This window comes from Cygnus olor, chromosome 11, assembly GCF_009769625.2.
Source record: "Cygnus olor isolate bCygOlo1 chromosome 11, bCygOlo1.pri.v2, whole genome shotgun sequence".
In the NCBI taxonomy this organism is placed as follows: domain Eukaryota; kingdom Metazoa; phylum Chordata; class Aves; order Anseriformes; family Anatidae; genus Cygnus; species Cygnus olor.
In genome coordinates, this window is record NC_049179.1 from 4,185,958 (window position 1) to 4,207,903 (window position 21,946).

The 21,946-nt window shown below is 39.3% G+C and overlaps 1 protein-coding gene across 2 annotated transcripts in view; it reads left to right on the forward strand.

Annotated features, from left to right (window-relative positions):
* The first annotated feature begins 936 nt into the window (after positions 1-936).
* LIPC (lipase C, hepatic type) overlaps positions 937-21,946 on the forward strand; it is a 73,117-nt gene continuing 52,107 nt past the window's right edge. Inside the window, exon 1 of one of the 2 annotated variants that reach the window (XM_040569614.1) lies at positions 937-1,431. In XM_040569614.1, coding sequence (XP_040425548.1) covers positions 1,395-1,431 — 37 coding nt within the window. In that variant the 5' untranslated portion in view covers positions 937-1,394. The remainder of the gene's footprint in view (positions 1,432-21,946) is intronic. The other variant, XM_040569616.1, reaches the window with a different exon arrangement.

Consider the following 21,946-nt stretch of genomic DNA (forward strand, 5'->3'; position numbering starts at 1 on the left):
TATTTATACTAACTCAGGAGTACTAATTTAAGTTTGTGTGTATTGGAATTCACTGATCATCTTGCTCCACTATCATCTTTAAAAGATTAATCTCCTAGGATATATTTGCAATACTCCGCAATTTCTTTATATTCAATGTTGGTTTCATAAGCAATTGATTATTTTAAAATTGATATTGCCATCACATATAATTAGATGCAGTGATAAATGGAAGAGGTCTCTCTCAGATCCTTAAGGAAATGTCCCATTTTCTAATCATCACACTCAGCATCCTGTTCAGAGATGGATTTTTATCCATTACATGCTTTTTCTCCTGCTGTGCAATTCTTACTAAAGCAGAGAATCATATTCTTTTATTTCAACATGCTCTGCATTACATCCCCTGTATCATCCATGCTAGCCACAGCTGTGACACAGTATCCTCTAAGAAAGCAAGAAAATTAATGTGGTAGAACATTTCTGTCTTTAAATCTAGACTGATTGGCTTCCACAGAATTATGCTTTTCAGGGTATTCCTTAATGAGATCCTGCAAAATAACCTTACAATATTCGCAGTCACAATCGATGCTAAGGCAACAAAGACCACTCCAACTGTTTCTGCATATTGTATAAGCCTTTCCTTGAGCAGTGGTTTTGTACCTATCCCTGTATCCAATCAATTAAATCCCATGTTAGGACTTCATTTTTATTTTTGCATCCTTCAAAATTCCTACCTGTTTACACGGACCTGTTTTACTGTATGAGTTCCAGTATATAGAAGACTACTGTGCATATTTGTTCTGCATACCAGCTAATGCATCTGTGGTCATAACAGGAAGTCTGATCTATCTCATACACAGTTCCTGTACTCTGCTCTAAAGTCAGCTTCAAAGTAACTGTTTGTTACAGGCAAAATACCAGTCTCTTTTAAGGGAATGACAAATAAGCCTTTGACTTATAAATGGCCAGGATTTGGGCCTAAATCTTTTCTGTCTCCTGTCTCTGATAGTTTGCTATAATTTGAGAGTACCAGTTCTGCTGATTTTGGGTACACAAATGTTATGGCTTTCTTATAGAGAGAATAGCATTTAGCTCATAATAGAGGCCTGTATTTTTAAAGTTAAAAAGCCAATTCTGAGACCCTGTTCTGGATGCCTAAATGCATAAGTGTCTTACTTATATAGGGGATGTGTATTTTGGCACATGAATGTAGTACACAATGATCTTATTTAGCAACATTTTTAAGAACATGCCAGTTTTGCAAAACCAAGCACTCAAGTATGTGACAGAGTAGTGCCTTCTGTTGAAGAGGACATACAACTGAGGAATGTTAGCTTGTGATATCTATTCACTATTCCTGAGGAGTGAATCTTCATTAAAGTCTTTTTTCAACTTTCATCTTACAAAAAAAGCTTATGTTAAAGTGGAACATATCATCAAGTAAGGCACAAGGTAAGCACTTTTTTTTTTTTTTTTTAATGTAATGAGAAATACCTGGTGGTCTGGATTCTTTTCAGACTTGTTGGTTTACCGAGCTGCTTTTTTTTACAGAGATATTAGAAATGAAGGCTTAAAATTAGATTTCTTGTTATAAGATTCCTTGTCACATATGACTGAGAATATTTGTGAAAACACAAATTGATTCATATGAGAGGTTTAGGAATCTACTGTTAGTTTTAGTTTCCAGGTTCAGTCCTTCAAGTCAACAATCAACAATTGACTCACTCTCAGACCCAAATATTGCAGGGTTTGCTCATTTTCCTATGCAATTAAGATGTCTATATTCTATTGAAAATCAAAACAAGAATCTGTAATTCTGTTGAAATTGTTAGTAATGTACTCACTGCGTTTACTAAGAGTTTTCTGTATTTTCTTTTAAAGTTCTTTCCTGATAGATAAAGTAATAAAGTCCAAAATGAGAGAGAGGTAAATGCTGTTCAGGCACCATCCTAAAGATATTTTGTGATTTAAAATATTTAACATTGTGTTCTGCCATCAATGGATGGATACTTGGCAAGATTGACTAAAATAATTGTTGAAACAGGAAAACCAGTGATCATTTAACAGTGCAAAAGGCTTCTAACATGATTCAGAGCCTGTGGGAAATGTAATATGATTGGTTAATGCTGTGTCTGCCAATTAAACAAAGCTAGTCAAATTATCCCTAGCAAATAAAGTCTGTTGAAAAGTGAACCCCTTTTACCCATAGCAGACTATTCAAAGATGATTTCTATTTCTCTAAACACACTTTTTGTTCTGGTGAGGATTAGGAGACCATCCACAATGGTCTGCAGTCTCTCTGACTGCTAAAATGCACAGTATGTGTGATTTTGCTGGTGGAAGGGGATGGGGAACAGGATGTGGCCCTCACTATCCACGAGGAAATGGTTGGCGACCTGCTACAGCACTTGGATGTACGCAAGTCGATCCCGGATGGGATCCCCCCGAGGGTACTGAGGGAACTGGCGGAGGAGCTGGCCAAGCCGCTTTCCATCATTTATCGGCAGTCCTGGCTATCAGGAGAGGTCCCAGTCGGCTGGCGGCTAGCAAACGTGACGCCCATCTACAAGAAGGGCCGGAGGGTAGACCCGGGGAACTATAGGCCTGTTAGTTTGACCTCAGTGCCAGGGAAGCTCATGGAGCAGATTATCTTGAATGTCATCACACGGCACTTGCAGGGCAACCAGACGACTAGGCCCAGTCAGCATGGGTTTATGAAAGGCAGGTCCTGCTTGACGAACCTGATCTCCTTCTATGACAAAGTGATGCACTTGGTGGATGAGGGAAAGGCTGTGGATGTGATCTACCTTGACTTCAGTCAGGCTTTTGACACCGTTTCCCACAACATTCTCCTCAAGAAACTGGCTGCTCGTGGCTTGGACTGGCGTACGCTTCGTTGGGTTAAAAACTGGCTGGATGGCCGGGCCCAAAGAGTTGTGGTGAATGGAGTCAAATCCAGTTGGAGGCTGGTTACTAGTGGAGTCCCCCAGGGCTCAGTGCTGGGGCCAGTCCTCTTTAATATCTTTATCGATGATCTGGATGAGGGGATCGAATGCACCCTCAGTAAGTGTCCTGGTTTCAGGTAGGACAGAGTTAATTTTCCTCCTAGTAGCTGGCAGGGTGCTATGTTTTGGATTAGGATGAGAAGAGCGCTGATAACATGCTGATGTTTTAATTGTTGTAGAGCAGTGCTTACACCAAGCCAAGGACTTTTCAGCTTCTCGCTCTGTCCTGCTAGCGAGCAGGCTAGGGATGCAGCAGGAGCTGGGAGGGGACAGACCCAGGACAGCTGACCCAAACTGGCCAAAGGGGTATTCCATACCATCTGACGTCATGCTGAACAATATATAGGGGTGGCTAGCCGGGGTGGAGGGGGGGGGGACGGCTGCTCGGGGATAGGCTGGGCATCGGTCAACGGGTGGTGAGCAATTGCATTGTGCATCACTTATTTCGTACACATTATTACTATTAATACTATAATTATTATTATTGTTATTGTTATTGTTATTGTTATTATTTTCCCTGTCTTAATAAACTGTCTTTATCTCAACTCACAGACTTCACTTTCCCATTTCTCTCCCCCATCCCGGAGAGGGAGGGGGGAGGGTGAGCGAACGGCTGTGTGGTGTTTGGCTGCCAGCCGGGCTAAACCACAACAGTAAGTTTGCAGACGACACCAAGTTAGGTGCGTGTGTCGATCTGCTCGAGGGAAGGAAGGCTCTGCAGGAGGATCTGGATAGGCTGGACCGATGGGCTGAGGCCAACTGTATGAAGTTCAACAAGGCCAAGTGCCGGGTCCTCCACCTGGGGCGCAACAACCCCAAGCAGAGCTACAGGCTGGGAGATGAGTGGTTGGAAAGCTGCCTGGCAGAGAAGGACCTGGGAGTACTGGTTGATAGGCAGCTGAATATGAGCCAGCAGTGTGCTCAGGTGGCCAAGGCCAACAGCATCCTGGCTTGTATAAGAAGCAGTGTGGCCAGCAGGGCTAGGGAAGTGATTGTCCCCCTGTACTTGGCTCTGGTGAGGCCGCACCTCGAGTACTGTGTTCAGTTTTGGGCCCCTCGCTACAAGAAGGACATGGAGGTGCTCGAGCAAGTCCAGAGAAGGGCAACGAAGCTGGTGAGGGGTCTGGAGAACAAGTCTTACGAGGAGCGGCTGAGGGAGCTGGGATTGTTCAGCCTGGAGAAGAGGAAGCTCAGGGAAGACCTCATCGCTCTCTATAGGTACCTTAAAGGAGGCTGTAGAGAGGTGGGGGTTGGTCTATTCTCCCACGTGCCTGGTGACAGGACGTGGGGGAATGGGCTAAAGTTGCGCCAGAGGAGGTTTAGGTTGGATATTAGGAAGAACTTGTTTACTGAAAGGGTTGTTAGGCATTGGAATAGGCTGCCCAGGGAAGTGGTTGAGGCACCATCCCTGGAGGTCTTTAAAAGACGTTTAGATGTAGCCCTTAGTGATATGGTTTAGTGGAGGTCTTGTTAGTGTTAGGTCAGAGGTTGGACTAGATGATCTTGGAGGTCTCTTCCAACCTAGATGATTCTGTGATTCTGTGATTCTGTGATTTTTTGTTCATTGAAGTTCCAGGACCCTGTACCGGCAGTGCCACTGGATTACAGCACTGCGTCAAGACCTCACCAGCTTTCTGGAGAAGGTCCTATCTTCTTAGTTTTGCTAAGTACTAAACTGACTTTTATCCATTTAAAAATATATTTCAGTGGCAGCTTTGGTGCTGGAATAAATTTCTGATTTTTCCTGACCATAAGCCTGCTACTCAGTGAAGGAGAAAGGAGCTGCTTACACTTAGCAGAATGGAAGAATGGGAACCCAGCCCTGCTTTCTACTTGTTTAACTCAAGTTACTCAAGAAAAAAACCTCTCAAGCACAATCTCTCCTTTCAGGCCATATGAGAAGATCAGCCACTGCAGCCAGTGCTTCTACTCCCAACACAGAGACAAAAGTTAATAAAAGCAAGGTCTTTAGGTGAAAATCTGTTCCTTGCTGCCACTATAACCATTCTGTGAATTACCAGGAATGCTTTCTTTGTTACGTGGCTCTCCCACAATTTGAACAGGTTTACATAAATCATTTTTTCACTTCACTGTCTGTGTATAGACTACTCTGTTTTTCAGTGTAGTATGAAGAAAAAGCGGGTAAAAGCTTCTTGTTCATATCTTACACTGTCTCAGTCTTTCCCTCACCTTCCAGGCAGAGTATGGATCTTTTTTAAAGAAGCTGCAACACAATCAGAAGAAAATATAGAACCTTAAGAAACAATGCATTGAATCTCTGAAAAAGTTTATCAGGTTTCTCAACTTTTTTTTTCCTCTACTTCTGGAAACAAACAAAATGCAGCCTGCCAGCTAGCCTCATTTACAGGAGCAGGTATCCCCAAAGCACTGAGCCTCCTATGTCACGTAAATCTCCATTCTCCTTTTGTTTCCCATATTGCTCCATAATTTTGCAATGCTTCTCAGTGAAAGCACCTTTCCATGACAATCAGTGGCCATCAGCTTCCCAGCCCATGGGCATACATTCTCTGTTCCCAAATAGTAATAGTCTCTTTCCTTTATCCAGCTGCATCACTGAATGCCAAGTTTCTCCTGCTCAAAGAACACATTTCAGCTTCCACACATTTTGGGTCTAAAATGATTTTTATGATAGTATTTATATATACAGCACCTTTTGTCCCAAAGCACTTTAAACAAAGGAGAGATATGCATGCTTTGCCCAGAGGTCATTTAATCCACCACGGCAATGCAGCCACCCATAGCTTGAAATACAGCAACTGTTAATAGTGCATAGCAATATAAGAGCAGTTTAGGTCAGCAAATTATGAACGCATTTGTTCCCTATGAAGCTGTTACTGTAATTTAGGAAAGGAGTAAGCAGAATAATTACTGTGTTTGGAGTTTGGCCAGGAGACCAAAATTAACAGCATCCAGACTTTAGTAAAAAGTATGCAAGTGTTTAAAATGGCCACAAATTACATGGACCTAAGTTTTACATTTAATTTGAGAGATGAATGAGCAGGTCATTTTGCTGCCAATGGGTCTGTAACTGGTTTGCCTCTGAGCCTTTTAAGATAAGTTCTTTCTACTTCTTTGTTTAACAAAGATTCTGCACTCAACATCTCTTTTCTTTCTATATTAAATGCCTTGCAATCCCTCAGTTATAAAACCCATGCAAAATTGTATGGCAAAAACGAAAAAAAAAAACAGTCATTATATTGTACTGCGTACACTGAATAGCCTTAATTCGTTTTAATATAATTATCTTGTCTTATGCCCAAGAAGAAGACCAACAGTTTTCTATTGAATTGTTTCAGGGCAAATTAGGCTTCTGCTAGGAGCTTTTACTTCTACTTGCTTACCAAGACAAAGATTAGAAAGAAAGCATCCTTTGCAATATTGATTTGATGACTGACTGGGGTTCTGGATGCTCTAAGATGATTTGGGGTTATCCCAGGTGAGGCATTATTTCTATTCCTGCCTCATGTGGAATCAAGAGTCTTATGAAAATGTCCATCAAGATCCAATAGAAGGAAAGGAATTGGCAACTACGAGGATTTACTGTCCTGCCTTCAGGAGTATTGGATGAAGGTGTTCACCCACCAACCCACCGGAATGCAATGTAGTCAGCAAGGAGTTTATGCTCTTGAGAGAAAGTAAGTCACGTATATTCATAGAGATTAGGAAGGAATTTTCACAGGAGGACCACGTGTATTCTTCATAGCTGTTTAGATAGATCTTGGTAAAAGTTAGCATATACTTTCTACCAATTTAAAGATAATATGAACCCCCCCAAGCTGGTCCAGAATGGCCAAGATCTTTCTCAAAGACTAAAAGATGCAATAAAGATGAAGTCTGGAGCTTCAGGGACATAGCTGCTTTTCAGCTGTAGGCATACAGCTGGAAAGATATGCTTGAATACTGGTGGGCAGTGAGCCTTGGAAAAGGAAAAAGAGCAGGAAATCCAACAGGCTGGATCACTTATTTAAAGGTCCTTACTATAGTTTCTGATACCCATGCACCGGACTCTACCTGCTTATGTAATGCAGAATAATGCAGAATCCCAGCCTGACTACACACAGTATGGTGATGGTAGCATGCCAGCTATTCCCCTTTTTGTGCTTCTCAGTCATACAGACAACAGGAAATCCTGGGCCTCCCCTGTCACTGCTCAACCCCTTCACCAGGGTATAGGGCAAGGGCTCAGCTTAGCCCTGCTAGGCCATGAACTGAAGGCTAGGCTTCAGATCGTTTTGTGCCAGCACACCTTTATTGGGCAGCTGTTATCTAATGTGTGTAAGAAGCTTCTGAGTCAGAGCTGGTAAATAAATACTCTTGATATGAGCATGAACCAAACTGACATACAGTTATTTACATAAGCAAAAGCCCTAGTGCAGACACAGTTGTGTGGAGGTTGTTTTTTCTGGGAAGGTGGGGAGGGCGGGGGAAGAGCATCTCACCCACAGTAAACAGGAATGTGCTGCATCCACATTTGCAACATGCTGTTTGCTAAGGGTAGCACACCAAGATTGGTGCACCAGCAAAGCTTCATGACTGCAGATGTAGCCAGGCCTATAATCTACATTTGATCTTGGCAGTAATCTCCCACTGACATAATTGATAGGTCTGGTCTTAGTCATGGATTTCACAGAGCCTACCATTTACACTCTGACCCATAATTATATTTAGACTATACACACATCTCTTCCTGCCCAGAGAATAAAAAGCTGCACAGTACATCTTTCAGGAAGACCATAGAGACTCCACACATCCATCTCTAAAGACAAAATCACTTTTCAAAGCTTTCCATCAGGTTGTGCAGTAGTTATTACGTAGCCAACATCCTATACGTATCATACACAGAAGACCAGGGAGATAACTACGATATGATTTCATTATCCAGGTGAAAAATGTCCTTCCTTAAAGCAATCTGGTTATTGAGGAAGTACTGAATGTTATGAGATATGACCAAGATATTTCTTTCATCAAACATAATGAAGCTGGTGCAAGCAATGCGAGACTTAAAATCTCTGTGACTTTCTACCTCAGGAGGCCAATACAAAGCAGAAGGCTTTTTCAAGTCATTTTATTATAAAAGCGAGCGAGTGATATGCATGCTTAAAACACGCGCTGAGGGAATGAGAGGCTGCAAAATATTAAAGTAACCCTAGATCACATTAGCATAGCTTTGATTGGCAAGAACAGTACTGGCAATAAACTTTAGCTTTGTACTGATATTTTAAAAATTTTACCACAGTTTCTTGTAATATCCTTTGTATACCTAATTTTAGCTTCAAATTCAGCATGCAAATTGACCCATTTGTTTAAGTCTGGTCCTGATTTATATGGAAAACACATTCTGTTTCTTCAAAGGTTGACTGACTGAAGTCCAAGAACTGTAGTCAAAGGGTGCTATTTTTTTCATTTAAAGTTAGCAGTTGAAGCTAAAAGATATGATGCGTGTGTTGCCTAAACTTAATATTGTTATACCATAGTAACCCAGAAAGCACACCATATAAAATCCCTAATAACTATGCAATGAAAACATTACTTGTGGAATTTTAAAAAGGCCATCTAGTTTGCATCAGCAAAGGAAAAGGATCAGTATTTCTTCAGGTGAACCAGAGTGCCTGCCCAGAGAAAATAAATACACTCAGTTCTGAATTTTTCCATTTTTCATAGATCTGAGTTTCTGTCACTCAAAACAGCACAACAAATCTTGAAAGAAATGGAAAAATATACCTATTTCCCAGAAGGCATCATACTGACCACTGTAGCTCAGATATTTTAAATATATTTATGGACTATATGTATTGCAGTAGTTCCTCCCTTGGCAGCCCAAATTTTTAAGGAATTTTATTCACCTGATTCTGGGACTGAAAATTATTTTCCTCATGATTCTTTCTGTTCCAGAAAAGGATCATAATGGCATTTTGGTGTTGCTTTAAAAGGAGGTGACTGGATCTCCATGCAATACCTATGTTATGAGCTGCATCCTCAGGACCCGCCCCGGAGGTGCCACCAGCTCGGAGCCAGTGAGCACTGAGGTACTGCTCCATCTGGCTGTATGCCATTACAGCTCACGTCTCTAGCTGGGTGCACTAGTCTCAGCGCACCCATTTTGCCTGGGTGAAATCCACAAACATCTTTCTTAACACCAGTCCTATTCATAGGCAACAGCAAACTGAGCAGCCTTTTAGGGAACCACTTTCTTCCAGAAATGGTAGCATACGTGGCCATTTTACACTTCAACTTTCCTTGGTACATTAGGAAACTGTCCACATTGTACAATGTCAGCTGTTATCATGACCATAGTAACTAGGCCATGTAATTCATCACTAGTAGCTATCACTAGAAAGCCAAGTGCTTAATGTAAAATTGCTTGTGCAACTTTGATTTAGCTTATCACATGCACTGGAAGAATGAGGAAACATTGTCTAAATACTTATTTTCAAGTTATTGTTTAAATCCTTTTTTTCAAGTTATTACCTAAATTCTTTTTTGTCATATTCTGTTGTATTCATTTTGGTAAGTGTTTAATTTAACATCAGGTAATTTTTTTCTTCAAAGCAATGGGATCATCTTCTCCCAAAAGCAATTCCTTTTGCCTTCTATTTTGTTTTGTATTGTTTTATAAAATAAAACCATCCCCACATAATCCAGACAGCTCCAGTAATAGCTCCCCAACAATGTGTCAGCAAAATAGAGAGATACATGGCACAAAATGTAAGCCAATGCAAACCAAATACTCTGTGTCCAAACCTTAGGTCAAAATTCCGAATGAAGACTGTCTGTATGTGAAACACTTGATAAGCGCACTGATAGCTCTCTAAGGACAACAGCAGTAGTCATCTGCCAGTGATATAGCCTAGACACACTTTGTTCTGAGATCTAAGATGAATATACGTATATCCTGTAATTCCAAGTAAGAACTTAATTTCATCATGTATTTTGTTCCTCTCAAAGGGAATAAATATTACAATGCATGAAACAGAGTCTTGAAAAAGTGAAAAAATTTGAAAAGAAACTATATCTACATCAAAAAAGAATCTGGAAATGACACCAGTTCTTAAAGGTGGACCAACTTTGCCTAATTCTAAATGGAAAACAAAACTATATGTAATGGTGTAAGTTTAAACAACCTTTAATCCTCCCAAGAAGAGCGATTAGTCTCGAAATTACCCTATTGCCCAAATTATTGTGTCCACTAATTTTGAAATTGGTTAGAGGAAAGGGACTGGAACTGCATTGAAATTGGGAATACTCAGAACCTTTGAAAGCCAGAACTGTGGGCATGCTTTAATATTAAAGAACTATTCATAAAATTGTGATTTTTTTAAAATGTTCAGGGTTTTTGCTGCTGTGAAATATTCTAAGATTAATTCATAACAAAAATTATCATAATCTAGCTGGAATCCCTAGGGACACTTCTAATGGCTTTTATGCAGACATATTTTTTCTCTAAAAAGAATTATAGAGAAATTCTGCACCCATTTAAAATTTTACATTGATATATGATCTATAAAGACATAATGGCATCCCAATTTCTTGATTTGAATTTCTTATTTCTGCAGGAAAAAGGAGTGGGAAAATATTATATCAAATATTCTGATCAGTGCTCAGCCTTAAACTTTGAGTAAATGACTCATTTAATTCCTTGTGTTAACTTATCTCTTCATACGTACCACATGGGCAGGCAAAAATTGAGGTACCATTCTGAGGAATTTGCTGCTGCCATTTGGAGACTGTGATTTCAGAACAAGTGCAACTGAGTTTTTATCTGTTTGCATTTACAAAAACTGATACATTTAAAGTGTAATAAATTTTGTAGGATTTCACATGGTAATTTCACTAATATGGAATAAACAGAGTGGAGGACAGAATTTTTTAAGAATCAGTATGCTATCTTGTAATTAGAAACACAGCAACTTCTTCCTCTGAAAAGAGAGAGAGAGGGCGAGAGAGAATAAAAATGGTCCTGTAGTTGTATAAAGAAAAAACTCCCAAATTTTTTAGTTACAAATGGAGTTTTAAATATGTTTCAGATATCAGATTTTTGGTACCGAGCAATGTTGCATCTTTATTAGGCCTTCTGTATCAAAATGAAATTACTATAAATATAATAAAGTATGCACCTGTGTAATGCACCAGTAACACAAAACCACGACATATTATGCAGTTTTATTGCACTTTTCATGATGCAGTTTCCCAGAGTTCATTACATGAGACATATATATGTAATTCAATGATATTTTAGGAACAGTATATTGAAGTAGGATGGTTTAACTAAATTCAGTAGAGTCTGACCTAACAAATCTACAATGCAAAGCATTTATCCAATACATTGCCAAAGTTTTGAAAATGTTTTATTTAGTGCAATGGTTTTCAATCTTTAACTTAGACTCCCCTGTCTTATTTTGTAGATAAGGTGAAAGTCCTTGAATAGCAAGTGAATGAGCTTATTTTTCTCAGTAACCTTTTGTAACATTTTGTAAATTGTCTCCGTAAGTGATGGTAGAAGGATCATTCTCTTTAAATGTGCTTTGTGTGCCATTGCATGCCTACAATTTCAGGTTATAGAACATAGCCGAGGTGCTTACCTGAAGCTGATCTAGAACTTGCATTTTCAAATGCATGTTCCTGCACTGCCAGATTAACTAGCTGTCAGGCATACACTGCAGAACAGATTGGACCATCTGTGAGGGAATGTGCCAAGAAAGGTTTCTATCCAATAGTCTGAGTTCTTTCTCTGCAGGAAATTTTGGTACAAGATGCCAAATGGAATCTGGAAATTAAAATAATAATAATAATAATTTTGAAGTTATAATTAGAACAGAGAAAAGAATGGAACACACAACAGGACACTGAGCCCTGCTTGAGCTAAGCTAGACAAATCTTGGGAGGAAGAGGATAGCTATGTAGTTCTGTGCTGGTCCTAAAGGTGGTGGGAGGGCACTGCAAGCCAGCAGTAGCTGCTCTGAGCTTCACGCCATGGAGTAGAGTGAAGGAATATGCAGACATAGGGGTATGGGTCCACATTGCCACAGCAAGTATGGGGTTAGAAAGGTTTGCATTCCATGGATGAGGTCTTTGCTCATGGGCCTCTTCTTTTTCTCCAAGGTAAATGCATTTCAGACTGCTTACCTATTCCCCGATCACCATAAGTCCATTGGGCGGCTTGATCATTTACCAGATCAACACCTGTGCTTTTTCTCCCAACTTACTCAACAAATAACATGCTACTTCTTATAGTTTTGAGAAAGACAACTATCATGTTCCTCAGTAAGAAGCCCTACAAAAAGAATCAGGAATCAGAGCAGATGCAGGGAGCCTGTGTGTGAAGCAGTTTGGGTTTGTCATTGGTTGTAAGAGCAAAAGCCACAGGTTATCTGCAGCGGGCGATAGGGACGCAGACCCTCCTTGTGGGTGTCATTGTTTTGCTGTGAACAGAGCCACAGCACACCTCACCCTTCACTGCCAACAACCAGTCTTTATTCAAAGCCCACAGAAAGTCGATCAGCCCACCAGACTGCAAAAGATAGTCATCACATTTCTAGAGCTATTATCTTCCTCAGGAAGAAATGTGCAGGATCCCAACAGATATAGGTAGGTGGTGGGAGGGAGCAAGACCCCGCTGCAGAGGAGCAAAGCTGAGCAAACAGAGTGTGGCATGGCTGTTTGCCTCTGCACTGAGAGCCTGCCCTGGTAATGTGTGCAGTCTAAACCCAGTAACTTTAAAGTTTTTGATGTGGGAACATATAACTGTGTGGGAAAATGTATTCTGTTAACATTTATGTTCGTTTAACAGGCATTCACTTCAAAGTGAGTTCTGAAATACAAAAATAGCAGAAATATGCAAGGGAAAAAATGTTCCACGTTTTTCTTAAGCGTTACTCCCATCTGCTAGATTGAAGCATTCATTTAGATACAGAACTATTGCTTTGACTTATATAGCACCTTTTCTCCAGAAAATACATTGTCATTTACAGAGGATTCATTCAACCTCATCACATTCTAGAAAAATAAATACTACTAAACTCCTCTTTTCAATGGGACATCCAAGCCAAAAGAAAGTTGAGTGCATTACCTATGAGCTAACAGGAAACTGGGAGACAGAAAGAACCCAGATCCAAACACCTGTTTCCTAATGGATTTTAAAGACTAGATATGATGTTATTGTTCATGTTTTTAAGCTGAATGTTGCAGAACTGTTTAAAGACATCTCTTAACAGGCAACAGAACAGTTTAGAAAAAAAAGCTTGAGAAGCCAAAAAGCTATTTTTCCTTGCTTTTTTCTTTCCAGTCTGTAAACAATATTAATGGTGGCATTAAACACATCTGCCTTGGGCACACTTTTTACCAGCTTTTCCTGATGCTGCAGAGGACATCGTACAATATTTTTATCAGTCAATTCCTTTTAACCTTTAAACAATGCTACAGTGAGTGGGAGACATATACAGATGGCTTGGTAACCTCCTTCTCAGGAGAGCTTGAAATGTGTCTCACCTGTGCCAAGGAAGAAGTAAAGAATAAGGGAGAGAACTGCCAAGAGATAAGATGCAGACAGAAAGAGAGAAATAGTTCTCAGTGGCAGAGTACGGGAGACAGAACAAAAGCAAAGACAAAATAGCTGGAAACGACAATACTCACTGTCATGCTATTAGATTTTATCATTAATAAATATTTTTTAAAAATGCATAGAAACAGTCCTTGATGATCTGCTGTAGCTGGGCTGAAACTTTTAATGGTCTTTCTGGAGATCAAATCAGATTCCTCTTTTCCTTGCTATTTACTAGAAAGGTACAATAGCAGAGACTTTCAGCACCTTGCACCAGTGACTGTACCAGCACCAAATCACCCCATACCAGGAAAACACATCCATGGCTAGCCACAACAGCTTAATGACAACAGCATGCAAAGTGACTAGGCAAAAAGGAATGAAGGAAATCCTCTTGGTACTACATCACAATCTGGGGCAATCTCTGCTGTCAGCATTGTGAATACAAATCCATCCGCCCTGGTGAAACAACTGAATTACACTAGGGTAACTGAAAGCAGAATCTGTATCTCATAAATGGACCTTTACTGAGAAATCCTAAACCAGATTTTAAGTATGTGCCTACTCTTAAGTAATTTAATTGAACTTTATAGAAATTGCTATATAATTAAAGTATTTGGATGACTCAAGTCCCTAAAGACCAAAAAAAGACTGAAAACGAAATGTCTCCAACCCTATCATTTCTCTAGCATCAGCCACAGTGATACTGCCATGGTCATACTCAGGGACACGTTCTTAGTGTTTGGAAAGTAAACATCTAAAATGCCAAACTAGTAGAAAAACAAAAACCAAAATCACAGTTAAATGGTGGTGAACATTTTGTGATTAAATCATGTCCTAGAGCTTTATTTCTCAGCCTTCGAGAATAGAAAATAAATTGTATTTACATAATTTTAACACTTGGAAGAATGGGAGGAAGATCAGTGAACTGCAGCTTACATGAGGGATTCAATTTCTTTATGTCTCTGAACACTGGTTGATGTGCTCAAGATGAGAGGAACCATTATAACAGCCTTGTCTGACTGCTGCAGAGTCCTCACTTGAACCAAGGTGGATGTGCTCAGGGCTAGTGAGGTTCTTCCCCCAGTGGATGGCAGGATCCTGGTATTCCCCTCACAGTAAAAAATGTGCGATTTTAGCATCAGGAATCTACTTCTTTCCTTGGTACTTGTAATTCTTGATCAAGGCATTAAAGCTATTTTCAAAAACTAAAACTATGTTTTAGGGCGAACCTTCACAAGCATCTCTTTTACTTTGAAGAAAGTTTCTGAGATCTCAAGTCACTTTTACAGGATGCTGTACCCCTGTCTTTTAATATTATATTGGATCTTGTTGTTCTGTCTCAGAAGGCATTATGGACTTCTGCAAATGGAATTCACTTTTCTGGTGCAAACTTAACACCGAAGGGTAGAAGAAAACAGAAGTTAAATATAAGTAATCCCCAGATCCCTAAGCCTTTAAAGTCATATATCCAATGCCTATATCTATGCAGGCGAGAAAGGAAAGCTGACATTCAACACTGAATAAAAATGCCTGAAAGAGCCTTGAAAAGATGGTTTACACAATAAATTGTGTCTCTGTTTGCAATGCATGTTCTGGACAAAACTACTGTTATGCTTGGTGCTTTCTCTTTTATCTTCCCACCAAGTTACAGAAAGATGAGCTTTGCCACCATTTCATTTGAGTGGGTCTGTGGCAACCGCCTTGGTTATTGACCTGTGGTGTTCCTACAGCACTCACCCAATCACTCAGCAGTTTGCCTTCAGCCCTTTACTCAGCTTCCTCTTCAAGCAAAAGCACTTCTTAAGCAGTTTGTTAAACAAAAGCTACTTAAAAGCCGCAAGCACAGACTGGTCATTTGGCAAACAATACTATGGTTATGCAAAGGGCACAATCAGCCTTTCTCCATCATCACTTATGTATGTAGCATATGCTCAAAAGCTTCTTTGTGGTGCACTGGGCTGCAATGTGTGACTCCCAGATGGAGAACTAGCTTTGTCTTATCCATGTTGCCCCCATAAAAGGATTCCATATACAGAATAAGGAACATCATTAGAAAAATGGAAAGTGGAGGGAGAGAAAACACCCCAGTGGGTCTTCTTTTATATTATATATCTGCTTTTTTGTTCTATTCTGAAATCCTAGGAATTAATACCACAGATGGAGGGTGGATACTAACGGCCTACTGAATACCAGAATTTTACTAATATGTTTTAACAGGAAACATCTGTGCTAAATTCAGTGTTTAATAGCTCTTCATATTTCTCATCTCAGTTGTGGAACATCGGCACAGGATGCTACCAAAACTCGTTTGAATTCATAGCCACAGTCCCTTCAGGTATAACACTGATTTGTTGCCGTGAATCACTTCAACAAGTATGGACTTTGGAATATCAATACATTTAATCAATTATCCTGTGGTTAATCCAGGAGACAAAGATTTGCAGCTTCAGAAATAACAGAGAAACAAGAATTTCAATTCTTGCTGGTAGGCTATTTTCATTTGCACTTCAGTGAACAAAGTTATCAATGCTTTTACCATTCAGTAACGCTAAACTTCCCAATCGCTGTAATCAGTCCCTTTAGCAAGCTGATTGCCAGCCTACATTTGTCACTGAAGTGAACAAGAGATCATTGAGCACTGAATTTTATTTATTACAAAATACAGGCAGAAATTTTCAAAAAGGGATAGCTGCTTCTAGGAAACTTGTTTCTCATATGAACTCACTAAAATATCTACCATACCTCTCCACATAACCACTACTTACCATCTTTTGCCTTGACAAGAAGAAGAATGAGGTACATGTTTTGTGTACATTGTCCTTTCCCTTGTTAGGTGAGGTCTGGTTCCAGTAAAAAAAGCAAGCTTTTGTGGGACTGAAGGGAGCAGCAGCATTCCCCATCCAACAGGGAGGGAAGGAGAATGCAGGAAGCAAACTGACTGCATGAAACTAGAAACTAGCTAGGAACTAGAAACTAGCTAGGCTAGAAACTAGCTAGGAGCATTTTTTCATTGTCTGAAGGGTTTTGTCTTTGGACTTCTCTGCCTTTTTAGCTGTTTTGTTGTGAACTGAACTGGAATTATTCTGACAAGACGTATGTGGGCAGACACCACCAGTCCACCCTCCTCCAGCTTGACTGGCTCTTCATTTTTGACATTGTGCTCACTCTTGTATATTGAGCATATGTATTACTCAGCCAGCCACGCAAATGATAGTTAACCATTACTATCTAGACATACATTTGGTCTTCTCATTTTAAGATGTCAACTTGTACTTTAAGTGGTTGGGGTGTATATATTTTTTAAATTTAAAATAATTTTGTTGCTCATGAAAGAGTCTGAGATTTGTCAGTGTGAGAGAATAGTGAGTGATCCATAGCTTATGCCTGGCAAAAGCTTTTCCTACACTTTCCCTTAAGTATCAAAAACATAATCTACAGTTATTGCTCTGCTTATTACATGCTACAATCTAACAGTCATATTCTTTAATGGTGTTCATTTGCTGAAGACTTCTGGTCACTTGGGATGCCAGTCTTATAGCTGCACCTTTAGAAATAAGACAACAGAAATTTTTAGATATGTTCATCTTACTATAAGAAATAAGCACAAGCTTGTGCCTTTTCCAGAAGAACTTGCAAACAAGCATAACCTTTATAAAATCCAACCCCGTGGACCACATCTCCCATTGCCACAGCAGAAAGCAGACTGAAAAACCACAAGGTTGTGTCAAATTCCCTTGTTACACCTACAGAATTACCAAGGGAAAAAAAAAAAAAAAGCAAACAGCTGACGATACAATCTGCTGACAGAAATCCCATTAAAAATATCACATTGCTTGTCCCAAATCAATTAAGACTGGTCAAACTGATTCAAAAATATATGCCAAACAGAACATGAAACTGAGCTGAAATGTTAAGGCTCAAAAAGGTTAAATACTTCCAATATTGCTTTACTGCTTCATTCTTCTGTCTAGCTCCAGACATTTTAGAAAGGAAAAGCTCCTGAAAATATTTTCAGGCAGTTTTTCAGACCAGATTTTCAGAAAATTTGGAGAAGCTTTTAAATGTATGTTTATCCTAACTGATGCTTGAAGTATTTAAGGCTTTGCCATCCCTTAGGTAAGCCAATTTTCTATTCTGCAATCTCTAATTTTGTAGAAATGTAGGAACTGCCACAATACATCAGGTCTAAGGGTCTATCCAGTCCAGTATCTGACTTCTGGTAGAAGACTAGCAAGAGCTGTTTCAGGCCCCAGAGCAATCCAAGCATTTGGAATTAACCATCTCAGTCTGCTTACTGCCCATACTTTCTCATCCTCCCAGTTCTTTACACTTGCTAATAGAAAGCCAAAGTGATGCTAGCTGCACTGAGTTAGAGCAAGGAAACAGTAGGGTGAGGAGAGAATGGAAGCTCTTCAGAGTGAGGGAGGTTAATGAAGGATGTCTCAAGGAAAGGCCCCCCCCCCCCCTTTTTTCTTTTTTTTTTTTCCTGATTTTGACCTTCGGTGTTGTCCTTGGAGCTGCCCCCTTGCCGTGGTGGCCAGAACCACTTGTTACAGACACGTGTTGAAAATGATGCAGTCAGTGGGTACAGGAGAAGTGATTGCCTGGAAATGTTTTTTTACTACTGATTAGTCTGCCTATGCTATTAAGACTTGTATCCATTCAGATATCATTTTTTTTCTTCTCACTGCTTTTCCTTTTTTCCAAAGGGATTTTTCTTTCAGCATTCAGATTTATTTGTTCATATCTACTCTGTGTATGTAATTCCAATTCTTCTTCATTCACCTTTGTTGTTTGTTTGCTCTTCCCTTTTCATAAAGACTCAATTTCAGTGACAGCAACTCCACAGACAAATCCAGGTTTTGCTCTTGTAAGTGTGTTAACTCCTAAGAGTCATCATCAATCAGCACTTGAATGTTTAATGTCTTTCAAGTTCTTTTACTTTGGCATGGTTCTCTGCCTTTTATTTTAAGTGTTTTCAAGTGTATTCTCTTCAAACATGTTGCCTACAATAACCCCTAGTTGTCTCGTTTTTGCTGTCCTCTTTATTCATAAGAGCCATCAATCAATTTGTGAAACAAGTCTGCTTTATATCTGTTATCAAAAAGCCTCCCTCCTTCTACGCACCGTAGTGGAAAGGGAAGGGGGAGCGCATTGTTGTTTTTACCATGTATTCATCTCATTCAGACGTGATGCTCTTTGATGTGAGGGAGGTGAACAAGCAAGGCAGCTTCAAAAGGCATTGCACTTGTGTTGTTTTTCCTTAAAACCATAAAGCTCAATTCCCGGGGGGGGGGAAACAAAAAAAAAGGAATGAAATAGAGGAGGTTGGATTGGGTCTCAGTCTTCCAATGAGATTTGTTGCACATGTTTAGCCATTTCATACACAGTCCAATGACGAGAAATGTCCTGTCTACACACTTCTACATACAGGCTTACAGCACTTTGCCATAAACAGAAGAAACAGTATCAGCAGCAGGCATGCCATGGTTACCAAAACTACATCTATTCTTTACAGCATGACACTGCAGTGCTGAATCATGGAAGCTTTCCTACATGTTAGAGATCACAGCTCTATGAAAATTTTGCTTTAACAATAATAAATTCAATACAAAATTTTAGAGGCCACACAATCACCTCTGAGACAGGGAACTGACAGCAGTGAAAACCCAAATTAGATTGAATGCAGGTGGAGAAACATTTTGCAGCCTGGCTGGACAACCCTATCCAGTAATGCATAACTATGCAGAAATTTAGCCCAGTATTTGTGAAGAGAAGAACTACTTGTAAAGAAAGGCAGGGAGTCGTTCAGCTCCTTACCTGTTCTAAGGCAGGAGTGGGCACAGAATATTCCACGCATAACACTAAAGTGTGGGCAGCCCACATTTATTGGGAGTTTTTGTCCCCTTTGTTCATGTAATCTGTGTTTTGCTGACTTGTGAAGCTTTCAGGCGTGCCCCAAGTGAACAGTGTAGCCATGAGGGAGAAAGGCAGCCACATAAGCCAAGAAATAGCATTCCTCTAAGGCAACTAAACAAGCCATGCATTGTTACAAAAAGTACTATACCAACAAGGAAGGAAATAAACTTTTTTTTTTATCCTTTAGTTGAAAGTAGGAGCACATGACCCATTTACCCCACAGTTCTCTTTTTGCTTGGCAGATGCAGTTTGGTTCTCTGTTTACAGCTATTTCTAATAAAAGGTATTCAGTGAAGCATATTTTAAAAATTATGAAAAGACACACTTATATAGAATGTGTTAAACTTGCAAGAAAACTGAAAAATGCATGAACATAATTGTTAGTCCCAACCATGCTTTCAGGGAAAGTCAGACAATATTCTGGGTGATAAGTCCTGGAAGAAAGCTACTTTATCAGGGGCTACAGAGTATGGAATCCATCTCATAAAAGGAATCCTTATTTCACGGGGCTATGTTTATGAAAACAAGTGGTTTTCTTCCATATCAGAAAACAAGGTTAGCTTATCAATTATTTAATTGTGAATTTAATACTGAAAAGTCTGATTGCTCAATAGGTATTGCTGGAAAGGAAGTTTCAGATGCGCAGAAACTGTTGTACATTTGACATAGGCCATGAATCCACACAGAATTCCATCTAAAAATGTCTCTTCAGAGTTATTTGATACTAAAAAATCTTAGGAATGATGAAACTGGCAGGATAAATTCTGGATTTAAAAATTGCATTAAAAATTCAACCACATAAAAATCTTCCTGCTCTATAACCTCAGATATATTAGTATAACCATTCACATGAATCTTTTTTCAGATGTCTGTGGGTAATTATAGGAACAGAGGGTGGATCCTGAACTTGTGAAAACTGTTATAGCTTCACAGAAGCCAATTTATGCCAGCTGAAGTTCTGGCCCATAAAATCTCTTCTAAACCTGAAAGAACATCTTGTACTACAATGTTATTGGTCTTCAGGTGATTGAAAGCCATCCTGATGAACAGTTTGATCTCAGGAAAAAAAAAATTGTATGTCTGTCAAACTTCTGCTCTGTGTTCCTTTATTTAATTGGATTAAGAAGATATATTTAAGTAAAAAGCTTGCCTGGTACAATGCACCATTAGTCACGTGCTGCTTCTCAATAGTGAAACCATCAATTTTATTATAGATGTGAATAAGTGCAAGATGTCTGACTATAATTGGAGCAGGAGCCAAGAAGCAGATGGGGATTCTGATTAAGAGCATACCTCCTGGGTGTATGTTGTACAAGCAGCATCTCTAGCAGAAGAGAGAAGGTTATCAAGCCCTTTTACAATATATATATGCAAACCAGATACAAACACAGTAACATAAGCTTGAAGTTTATTTTTGGAAGCTGTGTGTTTAAGAAAAAGTTCTATTTCATGTAAAGTAGACAAGCATTTGCATCCACACAACACAAAATATGTTTTATCTGTTCCACAGAAGAAATGTGTTGAAAAGAAGAACAATTTGGATGATCTGTTTTTGAATTTAGTATTAAAAAAAAAAAAATAAAAATCCAGAACACTGCAGTAGGTATGAGTGACTTCACCATGGGAAATGAAGTAATATGCAAATGCTGGGTGTTACAGAAAAAAAGAGATCAGATCTACTAATTTGGTAGAAGGATATTATTTTTTCTTAAATGGATCCTTTACATTTTATGGTTAACATATTTAAACCTTAAATTTAGGAATTTAATTTCAGACCGTTTTTAAGAAACAAGATTTTTGCAAATACAAAAATATGCCACTGCCTTACCCAGAGCGCTAGCAACAAATGCCCACTCAAAAGAATAAATCGTCCCCTCGCTCTTAGAACGGGCTAGGACACAGTGTGACTTGCATGTTCACCGTGTCTTTTTCCTACATCACTCTTCCATCTTTCTTTATAGTTTCTATATATACTTTTTATACAGGAAACTAATTCCTAAAGCCAGCTTAGGTTATATATATGTAGAATATTATATATACTATACAAACATAACCATTAACCAAGAGGAGAGACAGCAGCTCAGGCAAAGTAGGTACCTTCCTCAAGTGACCAGATAAACACGTTGAAGTTGGTGAGGGTTATGATTTCAATATTTGGATTCACAGAAAAATTATTTATCAGGAGTCTTCTACCTCTAATGGTCATTACATTGCAGGAGATGCATTCCTTTCTTTATGACTAGATAGTAATTGGAACTACTCATGCAAATCAAATAGAGAATAGATCTAGGGAAAAGAAACAGGCGCTAGGAAAGCACCCAGTGTAACAGCACTATAGAGGCCATCATGAGCAGCTCCTTCCTCCAGAACACAATCACATCTGTTCTCTGTGGATTAATGTGCCATAGCATGCAATTTTGTGCTACATAAACTCATCTTGAATATACATTGTGGAATCTCTCATTCAAATACTGTACAATAT